The sequence below is a fragment of the Drosophila rhopaloa genome, unplaced genomic scaffold (genome assembly GCF_018152115.1).
Source record: "Drosophila rhopaloa isolate 14029-0021.01 unplaced genomic scaffold, ASM1815211v1 contig_3, whole genome shotgun sequence".
In the NCBI taxonomy this organism is placed as follows: Eukaryota; Metazoa; Arthropoda; class Insecta; order Diptera; family Drosophilidae; genus Drosophila; species Drosophila rhopaloa.
In genome coordinates, this window is record NW_025335123.1 from 15393413 (window position 1) to 15414344 (window position 20932).

At 41.0% G+C, this 20932-nt stretch overlaps 3 protein-coding genes across 9 annotated transcripts; 2 read left to right on the forward strand and 1 right to left on the reverse strand.

Moving 5' to 3' along the window:
- Positions 1-61: 61 nt before the first annotated feature.
- Positions 62-17333, forward strand: LOC108047121. 7 transcript variants are annotated; one of them, XM_017127206.1, is made up of 10 exons: positions 62-133; positions 1178-1307; positions 10335-11014; positions 11393-11512; positions 11810-11890; positions 13103-13211; positions 14151-14410; positions 14725-14781; positions 15668-15935; positions 16449-17333. In XM_017127206.1, exons 3-10 carry the CDS (start codon positions 10450-10452, stop codon positions 17026-17028), a joined length of 2040 nt encoding a protein of 679 aa, XP_016982695.1. In that variant the 5' UTR covers positions 62-133; positions 1178-1307; positions 10335-10449; the 3' UTR covers positions 17029-17333. The 7 variants fall into 7 exon arrangements, with proteins under 7 accessions (XP_016982695.1, XP_016982694.1, XP_016982693.1 ...); XM_017127205.1 differs by having other exon boundaries at positions 64-133; positions 1173-1307; XM_017127204.1 differs by having other exon boundaries at positions 73-190; positions 1173-1307.
- Positions 17334-18110: 777 nt separating this feature from the next.
- LOC108047111 (kelch domain-containing protein 3) lies at positions 18111-19936 on the forward strand. The gene has a single exon (XM_017127182.2). It carries the CDS (start codon positions 18361-18363, stop codon positions 19564-19566), a length of 1206 nt encoding a protein of 401 aa, XP_016982671.1. The 5' UTR covers positions 18111-18360; the 3' UTR covers positions 19567-19936.
- A 46-nt stretch (positions 19937-19982) lies between these two features.
- Positions 19983-20932, reverse strand: LOC108047113 (INO80 complex subunit C). The gene is made up of 2 exons (XM_017127185.1): positions 20772-20932; positions 19983-20698 (listed from the first exon to the last, which is right to left on the reverse strand). Exons 1-2 carry the CDS (start codon positions 20896-20898, stop codon positions 20499-20501), a joined length of 327 nt encoding a protein of 108 aa, XP_016982674.1. The 5' UTR covers positions 20899-20932; the 3' UTR covers positions 19983-20498.

Here is a 20932-nt window from a genome sequence, read left to right on the forward strand (position 1 = left end):
TCCCTTCAGCTGCCAAGGCGGTCTCACTGCGTAAGGCTTTTGGTATTTTTGGCCGCGCAACCGAAAGCCGAGTCTGGTCAGTCGAAAAGCGAAGTTTGAACGAAACGGACGCAGAAAGACGCATTTGGAAAGGGTATTGTCCATTATCCCCGTGTTTTGGTTTTGGTGTTGTTTTTGCCGGCGTTTTGGCGTAAGTGTACGCGCTCCTTTTCCCGCGCCCTTCGATTGCCACCCTTTTCGTAAGCGACGCGCGCACTAACGGTGAAAATATAGCCAGTGTGCAATTTTTATTAATATAAATAGCGCGTAATTCAATACACACACCTAGAAACTTTGTTCGCGGACGTGTGTTTTTTTATCTTCTTCTGTTCGGTTCGTCAGAATTCGTGTTTGCTTTTTGTTTTTGCAAGTGTAGAACAAAAAAATAAAAACTAATTGTTTTAAATTTGAATGGAGTGCGTGAGGGAGATGGCAATATTCGCTGATCAGCTGAAGGTGAACCAGTGTTATTGTTGTTGTTTTTGGCCTTATTTCAAGTGCAATCCTTTTATCTTTGTCTCTTTCTTCTATTGTCATTTAATGTAATGACGTCACTGAACCCGTTTCAGCGATCAGATGACTCAGGTGCACTGAAAGAAATGGGATCTTTTTGAGATCACTTAGAAATTGTCTATTAATAAGATTCCGAAATCAGTACTACAGGATTAACATTTAATGTTACTATGTTTTTAGACCTAATTAAATATTTGTTTGAATTGCGTCAGTAACATTTTAAAATAACTTGTACTTTACCGATCAATTTTTTTTTCTTGTATATACTCGATCTCTCACACCCTTTTTAAGCTCTGACGTCAGCTGAGCAATTTGAAATGCTCAAAACCGCTAAACAATTGATGACTACAACTTACAGCAAATAACAAGAGAGAAAAAAAAACAAGAACAAGGGCAAACAACAAACAGAGCAAATATCAATGTACGGGTTATCAGTTGATAGTGAAAAATTGCCCAACGCAACTCCCCCTTTTCCACCCACTCGCTGATAAGATATGATAAGATAAGCATTCTTTCCTCCGCGTGTTTCGCATTCTTTTTTTTCCACGTATTTTTTTTTTTTGCGCTGTGCATCAATCAGAATTCTGTGAAAAGTTGTTAACACACACGTTTTTTTTTAGAGCAGTGGAATAAACCAAGCACACCAGCAAGGAAAACATAAAACAAATTAAGCAAATAGAAGTGACCGAAAAGGAAAACCGGTTGCCAATCAAGTGGCAAACAAAACACGTCATTTTTTGCCGATCTAGCAACAGGTGAGTTTCAAATACAAAGTACCATGTGTAGAAATGTGGGTGGCAATGTTTGTTGTACTTTCACCTTTCCGGCGGCGTAATGAGGGTTATTTATAAACCACACTTGAAACCCAAGACACGGGCTTTGTTATTTTAGTTTGCCATTTTTGGGCATTTTGTAAAATATATTTTTCTTGCTTTCCATTGCCCGATAAGATTATGTTAACCAATTCAATTAGCCATAAATTAATTAGTTTTACTATAAGAAAGATAAGGAGGAAAAATCATGTTATTTTATGAACATATGCCAATTATCGAATTTTTCTTTAAATAATATTTAAAATGGTTTGCAGAGATACATATGTATAACTTACAATATTTAATTTAATAAGTTCTTTGCTTTTAAAAACTAATTAGCTATTTCTAACAAATCAAATTAGCCTCTCATTAAATTAGTCTTACTTAGAGCGAAATGTTTTTAGCTCTTCTTTTAATGTTTTAAAGTTGGGTGTTAATTTTTAAGATTCGAATTCTTTTCTATTATGTTTAAGTAAAACTTTTATTATGAACATTAAATGCTATTTGCAGATCAAAAAGTTTTCGCCTGAGAAAGAACTTGATATTCCGAAGAACTTGATATTCAAATTTCAATTCGTGCATAACCATTACGATTCGAGGGTATCATAAGCAATTTGCTGCCGTGATACATTTGAATTTCATTTTGAGCAATTTGAGCTGCGAGGCTAAGTGAGAATAACGATATTGACCTCCACGAAACTAACCGAACGATTACCCTTTATGCGTCTGGGGATTTGATATTTTTTGTGTGCATTTTGTACATTTTGTACTTCTTTGATAACATTATTTGCGTTCTTTGTAATTTACTGGGTTTATCTAAATCCATTTCCGCTTCCACGTATCGTTTGTCGCAGTTTATTGGCATTGCGCATTGTTTCTATTCCATTTGTCTGACCTGCATTTTCCCCCCTTTTTTTTCTGTATTTTGTTGTATGTCCGGTGTTCCAGTCGGTGGAAATTTGAACAACTTTTACGAGGCTAAAAACATTTGGTTAACAAAATGTATACAACAGGGGAGCACTGTGAAGAAACTGAAAAAAAGCGTGAGAGAAGTCTAAAAATGATCTCATTCTCGTTGGCTGTGCAGAAAATGTGTTGTTGCTTACTTTGCATAGTTTTTTTTTTTGCTTTTTATTTGCTTTTCGGCTTTTTGTTCCAGTTTATTGAGGCAATTTTGTTGCACATTTTTGTAAATTTTGAAAACAAATTGGGATTTAGGAAAATAAGGAGATTTACAAGGAAATCGAAGATGCGAATTTTTGCAGTTTCAATATGAATTTTCATAGCAAAATTACTTTTACAGTTTCCAATTACATTTTTATTAAACTCATTTTTCTACAAGTGTCGAGTTTTCGACAAGAATAATAATTCCAATAAAACATAGAACTTGTGCAATTAAAATAAGAACCAAATTAAAAGGAAAGGGTTGCTGAAGAAAAGAAAAGTTTATTTTTAAAAAAGATGTTAAATTATGATGTTAAATTAATATTAATCAAATCTCAAGAAAGTTTATAAAAAACTCAAATACTATACTATAGAAATTAGTAAAATTACTGTCAGATGAGCAAATTTCGTATGCCAGATCTAGAAATAAACAAAATGGTACACACTATTGGAAGAAATATCTGCTACACGAATTGTTTATTATTTTTAGTGTTATCAAGAAATGAATTACCACTTCGGCAGAGTGTTGGCCAGACACCTATTTTTTTGGGTAATATATAGCCAGTCGAGGCGAGACCATCTGCTGCCATTATAATTATCTGTTCGATATATATTTACAGTCGGTGTGTGGTTCATTCAACTTGGAACACCGCATCCTCCTCGTCCGATTCCCGGTCTCTTGGTCAATCGTCCGGCTCGGTATTTAAAAATAATTCCCAGTGCCTCTATTCCTCTTGTTTTGATTTCGGTTCTTCCACGACTACTTCCCCGATCTCGGGGCGACTTTAACATGGATGACATGGGGCGTGAGTGGGCTGCAACTGGTGTAAAGTGATATGGAGTTCAACCTCATTGTGTTTGCCGATAAACAAATGCAATTCGAGATGAGATGCGAATTTCACTCGTCTGTCAGTGCGTTTGGCGGCATATTTGAAAGTTGTTTTGCAATGCTAGAGCGGGGGGAATATGAATTTGTGTGGATGTGACCTGGATCTGGATGGATTTGCAGTTGGTTTTCAGCTGTTAATGAGTAGAGGGCTTGCATTCGACCGACCTCCCATATCTTATTTCTTTCAAAATTGAGTCATTTATCCATTGGCTGTGCATCGGTTTTAAAGTTTTATGTATTTTTTATGCTTTTTATACCCTTGCAGAGGGTATTATAATTTCAGTCAAAAGTTTGCAACGCAGTGAAGGAGACATTTCCGACCCTATAAAGTATATATATTCTTGATCAGCATCACCACGAGAGTCGATCTAGCCATGTCCGTCTGTCCGTCTGTCCGTCCGTCTGTCCGTCCGTCTGTCCGTCCGTCCGTTTCTACGCAAACTAGTCCCTCAGTTTTAAAGCTATCTGCTTGAAACTTTCCCAAAAGTTGTTTTTCTATTGCAGGTAGTATATAAGTCGGAACGAGCCGAATCGGGCGACTATATCATATAGCTGCCATATAACTGAACGATCGGAAAAGCCATAACTTTGGTGTTTGTAAAGTTAAGAAGTTGGGATTTTCTATGGGTTTTATTTTTGGCCAATCAATCCGACATACCGAATTTCATAAGGATCAGACGACTATATCCTATAGCCGCCATATAACTGATTGATCGGAAGTGCCATAACTTTGGTGTTTGTAAAGTTAAGAAGTTGGGATTTTCAATGGGTTTTATTTTTGGCCAATCAATCCGACATACAAAATTTCATAATGATCGGCCGACTATATCTTATAGCTGTCATATAACTGAACGATTGAAAATGCCATAACTTTGGTGTTTTTAAAATTAGGAAATTGGGACTTTTTATGAGTATTAAGAATGCATCAAATGAATAATTTTGAAGAATATAATTTACAAAATATTCTGCAAGGGTATATCAACTTCGGCTCCGTCCGAAGTTAGCTTTCCTTTCTTGTTAAATCTATTTTCGTGATACAGCCTCATTTTGATTCGTTAACTGCCATGTGGGTCACCTAATGACGCCTTAACCAGCCTCTAATCGGCGCTCCTTGAAGAACAGCGCATAGCAAACAAAGGCAACAGCACCCAACAATGACCCACTAAGGAACATTGCCCCCAAAACCGAAAGAAAAACCCCTTTGCCTTTGTCGAATGGGGTGGATTCCGAATCGGGGGGCCTTCACCATTTGTAAACTGCATTTTCGATGTGTGTTCCGTGGCCATAAAACTGTCCGACCATTGGCCATATTGCCAAGTTGCTCTAATTTATGGAGCACCACCCAAACCACCAACCACCATGGGCTTGGAAAGGGGGGGGGGGTGGTGCTCTGAACTTTGACCCGCTAATTCCAACAATATTGCCGGCTATTGTGTAACCAAAGGAAAGCCGACTTTTCTTTTCTTGCGTGTCCATATTTGAGTTTGCGTCCACTGTGAACACGGTCTTTACTTATTAACGATTGCACTTCTGCTGAAGCACTGAATACTGAGTAAGGGGTTGCTGGTGAAAATTGATTGGGAAATGCCATCTTGCGCACATTTAATCACTTTTAAACCTATTTTTATCCATATAATTATTGTGCGGATAGATTCTGCTGTGATATAGTCAGACTAGTAAACAGTTTATTCATAAATGGAGACAAAGCCAATCAAAGACCAATTTTCAAGATATTTTTAGAACCCTAATTTATCGATAATTAAAACTTTGCCACTGTGTTTTCGTTTTCCAAACATTTTTGAACCTTTTCCAAGCCCAATTCGATGATGATTTTATAGGGTATCCGTGAGTCGAATATCCAGTGGATCTCTGGGCAATATTTCATTCCGTGCACAAAGAAGATAAAAAGTTGGCGACCAGAAAATGGGGAAGTCGAAACGAAGATGGTCGTGCAGTTTGGTCATTCGAGGGCTGAGGAGGGGTTAATTGGAACCCACGCACTGCATCAAGTATTGATCCGCGGCTAATTGATCTAGTGATCCAATCATAGAATTCGAAATGAATGCCGATGGACGGGGCAAATGACGCATGCCACTTGTGATGAAACCCCAAATATGTTGCATCAACCGATTCGAAATTCAAGATTCGAGATTCAAGAGAGAACATTATTTTTTTGTCGCCCACACGAGAGACTCAATAAATAGTTGATGAGCCATCTGACGAAAGATTGTTCGAAGACAAATAAATCTTGCAATCTAAGTATATATATTTTTCCCATTTGCGCAATATTCTGGCAGTGAATCACTTGGTTGATTGGAAAATCCAGACAAACCGACGACAGGAAACATTTATTATTTAGCGATCTCTTGGAGAACGAATCAGCAAAACATAAAAAAGCTAATTCTGACTAATACCAAGAAGATGAACAAGTTTTAGTGGCGAAACAAAAGAAAACAAGATAAGACCCACTTATACAGAGTATTGAATTATATTCGTGATATCAAGTTCTCTTGCCCAAGCTCAGATTGTTTGCTTTGAAGGCCGGCTCCCGACTTCGCGACTTGTTTGCCGATTTAAATAATCACAAATGCCTTAAAAATTACGTCACAGGCGATTGAAACACACAAACTATAAATAAAGGGCTGACGTCACCGCAGTTTTGGACTCCTCGAGAAATCCCAACCTCAATAAGGTTCGCAAACCGCAAAACCAAACGAACTCAATTAACCGAAATGGAAAAACAAATTCAGTTGTCTAAACGCTATTCAAATATGCTAATTCTGATTGAGTTTGTATTCAAATTCGATTGACAATTAAAGTTCACGGCAAGAATGAATAATTCAATTTGTTAGAGGTCTCACAAAGTTTTTTTATAAAACCGGGATCGAAATTATTGGATCCAAAACGAGTGAAAGAGGTTAAGAAATACTAAAGTAATTCGTAAGCTAGAGTAAACAAACGAAAAAAAAACTAAAGCTATTTTTTCAAATTAAAAAAAAAAATAAAAAATCTTTTTTTTTTTTGAATTATTAAATAAAAATCATATTTGCAAAGAAGAATCTAGATATAAATGAAAACTTGGGGATCCCTAGTCTTTTTCTAAAAATCGAATAAGCTAAGCCCTGCCATATTTTGTTAATTTTTTTTTGAGGAACATAATGCTTTGCCAAAAACAAGGCTACAAGAATTTCTAAATTGTTTTATAAACAATCGAGAGCGATTCACTGCCAGACAATTGAGGCATTATGGAGGCAGGGTGAAAAATAAGTTCCGAATAACCTTGACATGAAACGAAATTATGAAAATGTCCAGAGATGTTGGGCCAATCAAGTATATTTAGAGCTCGGTGGGGCAAGATGCAGACATCTCTATTCGCATTGCTTAATCGGGCAGAACAGATGGGACGGTGGGCCCTACAGTGGAGCCTCTTTATAAATAGTATATCTCCTCCGCCCATATATTATATCTTCTTATCCAGCGACGCAGGCAAATGCAGTTGATTGTCAATTAACCATTAAATCAACAAAGTTCGATCCCATCACGTTTTCCGCTGTGAGTCACTAAATAAGTAACCGAGTTTACTTAACTTAATGGGTCTGTCGGGCGAATCGGTTCAAAACTTTGACTTTGAGTCACGTTCGCCCCTTCGACTAATTACGGCAAAGGGAAAATTAACTGAAATTATGCGGTAATTAGCTGTTGTTACACTACACTGTAAGTAGTAGATAAAGCGTATAGATTGTACACTCTCTGCATTTGCAATTTGTTGTTACGTATTCGTTATTAGCCTGGGAAAACATCGTGAGGTGAACGTGTCTGTGGGCGATCCCTCTGGATCCTTCGATTGGAACATTGGCTGTGAAACTCCTCGGGCAAAAATCAGACCCCAACCCCACGCAAAAAGCTAGTGGAGAAGTGTCTACGACAAATGTACGATGGTTTCTTGTGTGGGCTCCTCTGACAACCCACTTTCTGGCTGAGTTTGCTAGGCTTGGTCCACGCCTCACTTTGCTGGTACACTGAGCATAATCATGACCAATAATCACATTGCATTCGGTGTGTTAATGAGGTGTTAACAAACGAACCGAAGATTATCAAATAATATTATGGTGGCTGGCGTTAGTCCGATATTATTATTCTTGGAACATATTGCATTTATTTTAATGTTTTGATAGGATCGAGTTTAAAACTCAGTGTCATTTAGAAGTGTACATTGTTTGCTTCTAAGTGTATAAAAAAAAGACCCGCATTTTATAAAGCTTCAAATACGCCACAAAACGATTGAATTTATACTTACTACTTTCCGATTTATAAGTTTATAACAAAACATCAAGAACTTTGTAAATAACATACATTATTTACTAGAAGTAAGCTCATTAATGGTAAAATATAGTAAAGTTATAAATGCAGCCGTTAATGAATTTAGAATGACTCAAAACGTTTTCATCCAAATGAATGATAAACAAAAACATAATCTTAAATAAGTATGAATGATGGATTACGCACTTAGAAAAAATAAATAGGGTGCTCTCTATTAATATTAGGCTTGATGTTTTATTTCGTTTTATTTTCATGATTTTATATATTTATATTTAGTCTATGAAGCCCATAAAGAAGGGTATTGCAGAGTATATTGTTTGTGTGGGCTGCGGAGGAAACTACTAGCGGAAATTGCTGATGGATCCCTCCTGTTAAAAAGTGTGTTTTATTTCATCCAGCCAAATATGAAATTTGATTTTGTTTGTGTGCCGTGTCTGTACACATTTTTTGTGTCAAGACACGTGACTGGGGTTCTGTCAACCGTAAAGAGTTTTCGCCGGGGGCCAAGCCCTTTGCCCCTTCGGGAGTTACGCATCGCCAGGCACTTGCCATCGGAATTTCCATTTCAGTTTCCAGACAGACGACGCCCCAAAGATCGGCGAACTATAAAAACGGAGTATCGTTCGAAAAAAGTTTGTCCAGCGGAAGTGAAGAAATGCATTTCCAAAGGGAGTGTCCATAAGGCGGGACTGTACCATTTTTGGTGCAGTTTATCTTTTCATATATATACATTTTTTTTTTTGCTTTTGTTTTAATTGAAATTGCAGACGGCAAATAATTTCCGGCCGTGAAATTCGAGTGGTGCACCCTTTAGCGACAAAAGTGAAGAGGGAGGAAGCGCTTTAATCTAATTAAGTGCGTGAAATGAATGGATAATACTTTTTAAGGCTGTCAGGGGATGGATCGTTTCACAAATTTAAATATGTGCAGATTATAGTCATTGCAATAAAGTGTGTAAATCGATACCAATGAGTATTTTAATATTATTGGATATTATTATGAAACAGAATATAAAATGGACATCAGTTCTGATATCGGCCTTAGCTTTTTGGGTTTTATTTAAACACTTACTGATTAAATACAACATTCTGTACTACATGATGTTTATACCTCTTTATTTTATGAGTATAACGGGTATAAAAATAAATTAATAACAACTTTGAGCAAGTTCTGCCAGCTTAAAGTAAACAAAAATGGAATACATTAAACTTGACTAATGCCATTGTTTTGAGGCCCAAACATATAGAGTATTTATAATGGTTTCCCCTCATTAGCAAAGAATTTAGTAGCTATATAGTGAATTTCCTCGCCAAATTGTTGTTTTGGGACCTAGAATTCCAAGAACTGGCATTTGGAAAATGTAAATTTTCATATCCTCTGCACTTTCCGCTTTCTATTTTGTATTTTCTATTCGCCGACTCGGTTCATTCGCCTCTCCCTTCCCTGGGGGTTCTTTGTTTGTCCTATGCAAATTTAGCAGCAGGTCAACCCCCGGGAACCCCATTTCCTGGGTACATTTTCCTTGCCTCTCCCCCCCCGCCTTTTTTCTTACCAATTTTCCATCTCTTTCGCTTTTCCCCGAGCGGGTTCAAAAACCTTTCTGCGGCTGTTTGGTGACATTTGGCCGGAAGTTGGCTTTTGCCTTTAATTGCAGGGGGTGGCAGGTGGTTGGCCCAAACCCAAAACCAAACCCCATAGAACCCCATTTTAGCCCTCATTTTGTATGGTTGTCATGCACTTGGCGTTGCCAAGTTCCTATTGATTTTCTTCTGGCGATTTGTTTTGGTTTCTTTTATTGTTATTATTTCGTAGGCCCGAAACCAAGTCACTGGGTCGCAGTAAGCTGGAAAGGGGGTCTGGGGGCTGGATTTATGACACCAATTATTTATGAATTCTAAATTTGTTTGGCCCATTGCCAGACAGACAGCGAAAGAAGCCCCGAAATCAGACGGCGTCGAAAGGAGTCGAAGAAAAGGGGGAACAGGGGACAGGTATCATTTGATATGACCTACGTGGGGCCGGGGGAAATATGGAAATGCGAATACCTGGCTATAAATACAACCACAGTAAGGAGTCAATAAAATGGCCGAATTTTACCTCTCATCTAAAGAAAAACTCATGTTTGTTTTGGTAAGAAATTTTCAATTCACATATTATTATATGTGTAACATCACAATTTTTTATTTGAGTAATAAAGCATTTAAAGTTATTTTAAATAACCGATTAATTTATTTGTTAGACCCTGTTATAATAAATGCAAATATAATTATAAATAATTGCAGTTTTGAACTGTATACATTAATGCTTACCACTGTAATTATTTATAATTATACATATATATATAACTAAAATAAAAGGAAAAATCTATTTGGGAATTTAAAAGTGTACTCGAATCTTTTTACTTGTGAGCTTTGTATTTAAAAGTGGAAAATAGTTTTAATTAAACAACCAAAAAAAGGTAAAACTTAAAGGAACACTATTAGTTAGTAAACGATCTTAAATATGTGTATGTAAAGGTATATATTTTGTCCGCCTTAGGCAATCCCCACCGTACGCCAGTCACTAATGACAGTCGACTTTTGCTTTTCTTTCGGCAGCACCAGCAAGTTTGGGCTCAAGGACGTCGCCGGAGCAGCGGAATCGTATCGCATCGTATCGGATCGAAGGAGCAGCAGTTCCAGGAGCACAAGGAGCAGGAGGAGCAGGAGCACCATGTCGGAGCGCAGGAGTCACATACAGATGGGGCCACCGCCACCGCCCCCCAAGCCAAACAAATCGCAGACAGCCAATGGAAATGGAAATGGCAACGGCAACGGGGTCCTACCGAATGGCAATAAAAACTATGGCAAAATTGTCGCAGGCCAAGACCAGGAGCCGCTGGCTCAGAACTCGAGCGGCGTTCAGAGGAGCCAGTCGCCACCACGCACAGAACAGGTCGTTATGACGCCCCGGGGAAAGACGGCCAACAGCACGGTGATCCTCATCGAACGGAAGCTGATCGACGAGATCAACGACCGGGTGCACGTGGCTGGCGGTGACCACACTGGGATCATCATCAACAAGGACACTGTAGCCGGACAGAAGAGCGCCAGCAAGGCGGCCGCCCTTTCGCTGGAGTTCCGGGTCTTCCTGGTCAGCGCCAATACGGGCAAGCACTCGCAGGAGTCGCGCACGTTGAGGTTCTGGTTCCGCGACTGGCTGACCAACGACGAGAAGCAGGCCCACATCGCCCAGGACTTCTTCAAGGAGCTGGTCAGTCCGCAGGACTTTCCCAGAGGTAAGAGGAGTGCTTGCTTAACCAGGTTGAACCACAGAGACCTCTAATAATTCGAAAGTTATTTTTTAAAACCTTCTTTAAAGTCTTAAATCTTAGTAAAACTTATTTAGTCGATAAAGTTAGTAATAATATATATATATGTGATGTATTATATATAACCAATATATTTTTGTCTGATGAGCCTTAAACGAAAATAACTTTACGAAAACTAATGTTATTTATCCAGTTGATAAAAGTTCATAATTTAACCATTTGCTTTAAATTCCATCTTAAGATTTAACTTATCGGTGCTTAAAACGAATACACTTAAGGAATATAGAAAACAATGGAATAAGTAGTTTAAAGCTTGATTTATTTTACTAATATTTTATTCTTCAGACTATGTGGGATTCATCAAGAAGATAATGAAGCTGCTGCAGCACGGATACTCGGAGATCCAGTCCATCGAGATTGAATTACGCATCCTGGAGCAGACCTCCGCACCTCCCTCGCGACCACGTGAGTATCAACTATTCTTATTTATAGATATATAAGAAGGAACTTGATATTGAAAATAATTTATGACTATTCTAAGCATATGGAGTGCTCCAAATCACTTGGAAAAGCTCTTGAAAGTATGCTGTGACATATGTCATAGTTTTGGTCAGTCTATTGAGGTATTGTTGTGAATATCAAGTTCCATGCTTTTAATGACTATTCCCAAGTATACTGTACCATCGAAAATTGACTTCTCATCTGAACCACATGACTCCATCTATCCTCTGGGCTGTGCGTTGGTGGTTATTCGGGGATCAGCCCGGGATGGGTACATCATCTACTGCTACGGCGACTGCAACCGGAAGTTCGAGGAGGCGCTGATGGCGCAGCGGAAGACAGGTGACGGCGACAACCTGATGAAGGCCATTTGGCTGGACATGTACACCGATCAGCTGAGCGCCAGGCGGAAATGATTCCCCTGACCCACCGCTCCAGTGCCCCCACAACTAATCATCTAATCCGCTCAACGAACTCCGTTTTGTATCCGCTTCGTTGCACTTTTCCTCTCCGCCTTCTTTGTTGTTCGTTTTTTTTTGTTTTTTCGTTTTTTCTCGTTCCCTTCGTACTAATGCACGCACTAAAAACTCACGAAAAAATGCTTTAAATATGTTAAAAGTGTTGTGCACTCCAAGGAAAAAAAAAAACAGAAATGTAAAAAAAGCGAAATAAAATAAATTGCAAACTGTATAGGTTTTAAGATGGCTCTCATACTGTATGGCTTTGTATGCTAGTCAATGGCCTTAGAACTGCAATGGCTTGCCAACTGTAAAATGCTCGGCTCCAAAACCAACTGGAAATTCCATAGTTTCAAGGGGTAGCCAACTTAGATCTTCAATTCTCCATCGTTATCTGCTTGGATTTCTGGCTGGACTTCAAAAACTCATCTACTATGTAGTTGGGTTTACATTTTTATGATTTTTTGTTATGGCTCTCCAACTGTTCTTAACTTCCATTACAAATTTAAAACTATTTGAATGTTATTCAGTGGTGTGTTCGCAAATATGTAGCAATAACAATATAGAAAATCGTGTTTAAACCGAAACTTGCCCTTGAGTTGTTAAAAACGCTTTCTACAAACCACAAAAGATTAAATTAAAATAATACAAACGCATTTAAATCCAAAAGTTTGCAAACTGTATTTCCAAACTGTAAGTTTGACTTTGTAAGTTTGTAAGTTCAGTGCCTCCCCAACTTTGCGCTCCTTCCTATTTAATAGACTCTGTGCTTCTCAAACTGCCGTCTTCGTTATTTTCAAACCCCCCAAAAACATTTCCATTCCCCCAGTTGTCCTCAAAGTGCTGACGACACCTCAAGTGTCCAATTTGTCTGGCGTCTGCAATTAAAATCCGCTGCTTGAGCACTTAATTGACCGCCCTCCCAGCCGTGTGTGTGTTTTTTACTAACAGACACCGCCTAACCAGCCACGCCCACCGCTCAGAGTAGATGTCATTGCCCGCTAACAGAAGTCCTGGCTATATTAATAACCATCGGCAGAGGGGATTCCTGGACGTGTGGTTTAATCGTGTGTTTCCCCTTTGTTTTTCCCCCCAGTTTCCCTCGAGGAATCCCAGTTCGAATCTCCACCGTTGACCCAGGAGAAGGTGCTGGAGCTCATCGAACAGGCATATCCCAATCCCGTGTCCCCCGAGGATCTGGCCAAGTGAGTAGTCAACATAAGTTATTCAAATCTGAGAAAATGTTGCCTAAAAACGGCATAATTTAATTAGACCTTTGAAGCCCAGTTTAAGCTTTATCAAAGTTATATTTAACTCAAGTAAATGTAGGACTAAGAAATTAGAACCTAGGACTCAAAAAAGGAATTCACTAAAATGTTTGAACAAGAAGTAGTACCAAACCTTGCACTTCATTTAAAAAATAATATACAAACTTTTCAAAAATCAATTTCATCGATGTTATTCTTCATTTTTACGAAAATATGTATGTCAATTTAATTTACCTCAAAAATACTAATCTTGTAGTGAGATTTCAGTTACCAAATCAGAAATAACTAACATGAAAATGTGTCAAAATTTTTACCAACGTTAAATCGAAAATTTTTAATGCAGATTTTTAGAGGATCAAATCACAAGTCTTTAGAGGTACGCCACTTTGGAATCGGCTTGAATTTGAGAAAGTTATGACCTCTAGAAGTCAAATTTTAAGTAACTATATTACAAGAATCGGAAAATTAAAAATAACTAACATGAAAATGGGTCAAAAATTTGACCAACGTTAAATCGAAAATTTTGAATGCAGATTTTTAGAGGGTCGAATCACAAGTCTTTAGAGGCATGCCACTTCGGAATCGGATTAAATTTGGTAAAGTTATGACCTCTAGAAATCCAATTTTAAGCCACTCTATTTCAAGACATCGGAAAATCATAAATAACTAACATGAAAATGGGTCAAAAATTTGACCAACGTTAAATCGAAAATTTTGAATGCAGATTTTTAGAGGATAGAATCACGAGTCTTTAGAGGTATGCCACTTTGGAATCGGCTTGAATTTGGTAAAGTTATAGACTCTTATCATTACAGAAATTAAATTGCATTGACTTTCCCAAAACGTGAATACTAAAATCTATATCTTATTTTAAAGGGACTATGGCTGGAGTGAGCAGGATGTCCTGCTGGTGATCCAGTCGCTGCAGGAGCGCGGCCTGATCAAGTCGATGGAGTACAACGCGTACACCCGCATCCACCACGAGGACAAGGAGATCAAGGTGGTCAAGCAGATGCCCACGATCGCTTCCAACAAGCAGCCCACCATCGCCATCATCACGGCCCAGTATTGCGAGAAGCTCGCCGTGGACGCGATGCTCGAGAACAAGGAGACATTCGTCCGATACACCACAGTCGGTAGGTGGTTTATGTTCAGTTCGATAGTTCGATAACCAATTGTCGATTGTCGATTGGCATTGCAACGATCCGTCGACTCCTCCCCAACTCTAACTAATCGAACTCTTGCCTAACCAACTTTTCTCTGTTTCTCTCTTTCCCTTTTTGTTCCCCAAAACTCAACTATCGTGGCCAAAAAAAAAAAACATCACCACAAAAATTTGGCAATTGCCGAATAAATTTGCATACAATTTTGCTGATTGTTTGCTTGCCTGCAATAACAACAAAACATTTCACCCACCCCCTGAATCAAAAAATTCCAACCCATGCAATAGATTCCGATCCCAATCTAACGAACTCACTCAGAAAGTCCAAAAAGAAACGAAGATTCGGTAAGCTAAATATCCAGAATCCACATCTAAATTCAGTTGCACCCATAAATTAAGGTCAAGTTCATATGGTTTGAAGGTATTTCCGGAACTAATATATAATAAATTGTTATATTTAAAAAATTCGTACAAAAAATGTACATGTCTTGGTCGGTTTATCCTTTAAAATATTTGAATTTAAATGTTATACAAACCTATTAATTAATAGTTAGTTTTATGTTTTGATATGTACAGTAAACACTCGATGGTTGGGGGAACTCGGGGAGTTCGCATTCATCAAGTGAGTCCTGTACCCGAATGACTTGCCATAAACTTGGGCATAAAGTTATGAACTTGGCCTAGAATAATTTGATTTGCTGTTACTTTCGTGTCCTTTTTTGTGTCTGTGTTGTTTCGTCGGCTTTTTGTTTTATTTTATTTGGTTGTTGTTATGGTAAAGGATTGCCCTAGGATACACGACCTTCAATTGTACATACATGTAACTATCGTCATCAGGCGGATTGATTAGATCCGTCACGCACCCGGTTCATAAAGTGGTTAACCATATACATATGTATCTCAATTCACTGTATTACCGTGACAAAAAAAAGGAGGACGAGGAGTTCAATACATTTCAAGACAAAAGCAATGGAGATTATTAAATTTACTGGGATATTCCATTATTATTATTGTTCAAAAATTATTGTCAATATAGTTTTCATTTATGAATTGTTGAATTGTTTAATTTAATTATTCAAATGTCTGTATCATTGGTGATCTGTATCATTCATTGATCTTCGTTTCTCTTCTTTTTTTGTCCTCATCCTTATCTGGTGTACCCTATTGTCCTGAGCGTAAACACCCGTCTATCCGCCAACCTACTGACCACCACTGGCTCTCTATTCCGCAGGCGAATCGAACGTGTATACCCTGGGCAACATCGGGGCGCACAGGATCGTGAGCACCAAGCTGCCGTCGGTGGGCAACAACCGGGAGGCGATGACGGCGACGGGCAACACCACCACCCGGCTGTTGGGCACATTCCAGAAGGTCGACTTCGTCTTCATCGTGGGCGTGGCCGGGGGCGTGCCCCACTACACGGACTACAAGAAGCACGTCCGGCTGGGCGACGTGGTCATCTCGTATGTGGACAAGCAGCGGGCCCTGATCAGCAATAGGTAAGGATCTCGGAAGTAACCTGGACGAGCGGATTGGATTGTGGTGCTTAATGGGGAAAATACTTTGTCACGTTCTCACAAAACTGTAGCAATCTTAGATCAATACAATAGGATGTATTTATTGTTACATTTTCAGTTGAATTTCAAAAGATCTATCCTTGGATGGTTTTACCTATCCCGAAATGACATGGAAAAAGATAGGTAGAGATTTTATCTGTCCATTTTATCCGAGTCCCATTTCAGTATCATTTTATTCGTCAAACCAAATTGTATTATATAAGTTTAGCCACAAGAAAACTTTCGAATTATTCGCAATTTCCCCGGTATGCCAACTATCCATGTATACTTTGTCAGGTTCTCATAAACCTGTAGAGGATTAAAAACCGAACTTCTTCAATCTTAAATCAATACAATAGTATATTATACAATGGTATTTATTGTTACTGAACTCAGGACCACTATCCATGTATTGCCTTTTTATACCTCTAATAAGTTTCCACTTTTTCCCCCCAGCAAGGAGAAACCCTATGTGTACTTGTACAAGAGCGGCGAGGACGTGAAGACCTACTTCCCGGTGAACGACTCGCTGCAGCAGATCGCGGAGAGCCTGCAGGCCAACATGCAGGTGAAGCGGCCGTGGGAGGACTACCTGAACCAGGCCCAGCAGGCGCTGGCCCAGAAGACGGACGCGGACTTCAACCGGCCGGACGCGAAGACGGACAAGCTGTTCATGAACATCGGCAACAACGAGGTGATCGAGGTGGCCCACCCCATTGCCGCCGACGAGGTGGACGGGGTCACCCGAATGCGCCTCCACCTGGGTCCGATTGGATCCGGCAGAGATTTGGTGAGGAGCGACGATCTGCGCACCCAGTTCGCCCGGAAGTACGGCCTCCTGGCCACCGATGTGGAGATGAGCAGTGTGCTGGACAGCATCATCGGCAATTGCCGGGAGAGCTTCATCCTGGTGAAGGGCATTGCCGACTACAAGGACGGCACCTCCACCCGGAAGTGGCAGAATTTCGCGGCCATTTCCGCGGCGTCGGTGGTCAAGTCGGTCATCTGCGGCATGGACGCGCCCACGAATGTCTAGGGGGCGGGGTCGCTAGTCGCGAGTCCCGATCTCCTCCATTCCCTTCCCCGCAATCCTAGCATTTGATTTGTCCTTTTTTTCCGGGGGGCTGGGCTTTGGGACCACCCTTCGTAAACCAAAATGTGCATAGATTGCATCGTATATAATGTATGTTCGCGTAATATTGTATTAAATGATTTCTTGTTATTTATTTTGTTATAACTTTTGTACTACAACCAATCTAATTTACACACAAACACATGACGTATATAAACACATATATACAGCAGTAAATAAATAACGCAACTAAGCTTGCAAAAACTAAAGATGATTAATATCGTTATAAGGAATCATTTTATTCAAGACCTTATCTGATGGTTAGATATCTTTAGTCACCAAATAATTTTCGTTTGAGTTTTTCCCTTTGTTTTTATACCCTTGCAGAGGATGTTATAATTTTGGTCAAAAGTGTGCAACGCATTGAAGGATACATCTCCGACCCTACAAAGTATATATATTCTTGATCAGGATCACCTCCTGAGTTGATATAGCCATGTCCGTCTGTCCGTCTGTCTGTTTCTACGCGAACTAGTTTTAAAGATATCGAATTGTGACCCTTCTTTCCTCTGCACGCAGCATATAAGTCGGGATCGGCCGACTATATTCTATAGCTGCCATATAACTGAATGATTGGAAATGCCATAACTGTAGTGTTTTTAAAGTTAGGAAGTTGGGATTTTTTATGTGTATTAAAAATGCATCATATGAATAATTTTGGAGAATTTAATTTACAGAATATTCATTCCTTTCTTGTTTACAATAAAACTGTTTTTTGCTTTACATTTTCACAGATGAATTAAAATACAGAAATTAACTAAAGGTTTTTTTACTAAAGGTTTAAAATACAAGTGCCTTTAAATCTCTTACAAATGTGTCTCAAAGGTTTACACTGCAACAAAAGGACGCCTTTCCATCGGCATCCACCAAAGTGTATAATGGAGGGTGCACTCGCTAAGTTAAAAGGTGGCAGCGCTACATAGGAGGGTGCACTCGCTTACTCACGCACGAAACTGGGTGTTTTTCGAATTGTCGTCACGCGTGCATCTCTAGGAAGAAACTACAACAAAAAAAAATGTAATATTTTTTTTTAGCAGCGGAGCAGAGCGTTTGGCATTTGATATCAGCATTGCGTTTACACCTGTGTGGCCTTCAGTCGCTCGCACCTCGCGGCCCCTCCCCACCCCGAAAACCCCCCAAACGCAGCAACTGCGGCGCACTCGCTTTCCTTTGTGTGCTCCGCCTGGCCGAAAAGCAACGCAAGGTGGTGCTCCGCTGCCCCTCCAATTGGCCAAAATGCTGTGGACGGTGCACCTGGACGGTGGGCCGCAGCGGGTTAACCACGCGGCGGTGGGCGTGGACGACTTCATCTACAGCTTCGGCGGCTACTGCACAGGATACGACTACCGCTACAATGAGCCCATCGACGTCCACGTCCTGAATGCGCACACAATGCGCTGGACCCTGGTGCCCCAGCAGCTGGACGCGGCGGGAGTGCCACTCAAGTACCCCCTGGTGCCCTTCCAGCGCTACGGCCACACGGTGGTCGCCTACAAGGAGCGCATCTACATCTGGGGCGGCCGCAACGATGAGAACCTCTGCAATGCCCTCTACTGCTTCGATCCCAAGACGGCCCAGTGGTCCAGGCCGCAGGTGACGGGCTGCCTGCCCGGTGCACGGGATGGCCACTCAGCCTGCGTCATCGGCAACAGCATGTTCATATTTGGCGGCTTCGTCGACGAGATTAACGAGTTCAGCAGCGATGTGCACTCCCTCAATCTGGACACGATGGAGTGGCGCTATGTGCAGACATTCGGGGTGCCGCCCAGCTACAGGGACTTCCATGCGGCGGTGGCCTACGAGCAGGAGCGCATGTACATCTTTGGCGGGCGGGGCGACAAGCACAGTCCGTACCACAGCCAGGAGGAGACCTACTGCCACGAGATCGTCTACCTGGACATGAAGACCAAGGTTTGGCATCGGCCATTCACGGCCGGAAAGGTGCCGGTGGGCCGACGCAGCCACAGCATGTTCGTCTACAACAAGCTGATATATGTCTTCGGGGGATACAACGGCCTGCTGGATCAGCATTTCAACGATCTGTACACCTTCGATCCGCGCACCAAGCTGTGGAACCTTATACGGGCCAATGGCAAGGCGCCGACGGCGCGACGGAGGCAGTGCGCCATTGTGATGGCCACCAGGATGTTCCTGTTCGGCGGCACCAGTCCGAGGAGTGGCACCGCCAGCTCGCCGGCAGCCGTTTCGCCCACCCAGGAGGCAACTGCGGCCGGATTGGGCGGTGCGCCTGCCGGAGTGGCGCTCATCGACTACAGCGATCTGCATGTGCTCGACTTTGAGCCCACCCTGAAAACCCTGGCCACCATGGTGGTGCTCAAGCACCAGCTGGACATCTCGGGGCTGCCAAGGAGCTTCCGCTCCGATCTGCAGATGCTCACGCAGCCGAACAGTATTAGCCGGCCCATCAATCAAGCCGGCTAGCATCCAAAGCCGTAAAACCGAACGGATAACCCTAAGTCGACTGCCACAAAAAACGGGGGGCGGGAAGAAGAAGCACGGATCATCACGGAGCCACTAGTCCGGTTCCTGGAACTTGAAACCAATGGAGGAGCAAGCTCGAAATACGTTAACGAGAGAGATAGCAAAAGGACGACAGAAAGAGACAGAGAGAGAGAGAGAGAGAGAAGGAGAAGCCCCAGTAATTACAAAAGTTTTAGAAACTTGCTTTTGGTACTTCTGATAGCTGCTAAATAATACACAATAATATTGAAACTTGCGAATGATATTATGATAGAGATGTAGTTTGTAAAACATTTATAAATGTCCTTAAATAAAAACTCCATTAACTTTATTTTAAAAGAGTCATCTGCATTTGCCAAAATCATAGTTATAGCTAATTTCATTTTAAATACTAGTTTTGCTTTATTTTATCTTAACAAAATTATACTTCATATTGTTAGTCTACAAATTTAGTGCAAACAAATTTCAGATTTGCACGTATCGCTTGTTGAAATATTTATTTTTCCCATTATGACTTATACGGTAACTTTTTCTTTGTTAACTTTTACAATTTTCGACCCCCAAGGCATTGGGCCCACCTTGAACCTATCAAGCCCATTGATACAGTCAGGAAAACCAAAGTCTATGGAGATAGGTATAGATCGCAATAGCTTGCAAAGAGAGATCACCTCTTTCTGGTTAGGTGCGCTACTCCCCTTGAAAGCCGTTTTACAGTCGGGAAGCAGTCAGCGAAACACTCGAAATCAACAGCCTCGCACGCAATGCTAGTAAAAGTAAGGCCAGCGGCTCCGTAATTGGCTATTGTGAGTGGTTGTCGGATCGCAAGGTCTCGGGCAGTGCCTCCAGGGGCGGAACACATCGTGTGTATGGGATATATATGATATATAGAGCGACTATCCCACGGCGCTCGTATAACCCCGCACGGTTAGGTACCCATTGATGATGTCCGAGGGCATGTGCTGCATGGAGGCGTACTCATCGGCATTGGCGAACCTCAGCTTCGTGTGCGGATCGGCGTATGGAGCGGGCAGTCCGCTGATGTCCGAGTACTTCTTGGCCGGCACCAACGATGGCGGCGCATTGAGCGTGAAGTCTAAGAAATTGAATGGCAAATAAATGTGGGGTAAAGGTCCGCCCTTGGAAAACTCCATCTATCTGGTACTCACAGGTGGGTCTTTCGGCGGGCAGCTTTAGATTCCGCTCCATGTTGCTTATCTGCCGCAGCGGGCGGTACACACAGTTCTTGGGAAAGGCAAAAGGCCGCTTAAATGAACGTTTGGGTTTCGCTTCCATTTTTCGCAATTGAGATGGCAAAGTCTATTGACCA

What these genes read in the sequence shown, in the direction of transcription:
- LOC108047121 (XM_017127206.1), top strand. Translation starts at nt 10,450, where the DNA reads ATGTCGGAGCGCAGGAGTCACATACAGATGGGGCCACCGCCACCGCCC. An exon ending in TCCGCAGGACTTTCCCAGAG is followed by an intron (nt 11,015 to 11,392) that starts GTAAGAGGAGTG and finishes TTTATTCTTCAG; the next exon opens with ACTATGTGGGATTCATCAAG. An exon ending in CGTCCGATACACCACAGTCG is followed by an intron (nt 14,411 to 14,724) that starts GTAGGTGGTTTA and finishes CCCATGCAATAG; the next exon opens with ATTCCGATCCCAATCTAACG.
- LOC108047111 (XM_017127182.2), top strand. Translation starts at nt 18,361, where the DNA reads ATGCTGTGGACGGTGCACCTGGACGGTGGGCCGCAGCGGGTTAACCAC.
- LOC108047113 (XM_017127185.1), bottom strand. Translation starts at nt 20,898, where the DNA reads ATGGAAGCGAAACCCAAACGTTCATTTAAGCGGCCTTTTGCCTTTCCC. An exon ending in GCCCGCCGAAAGACCCACCT is followed by an intron (nt 20,699 to 20,771) that starts GTGAGTACCAGA and finishes TCAATTTCTTAG; the next exon opens with ACTTCACGCTCAATGCGCCG.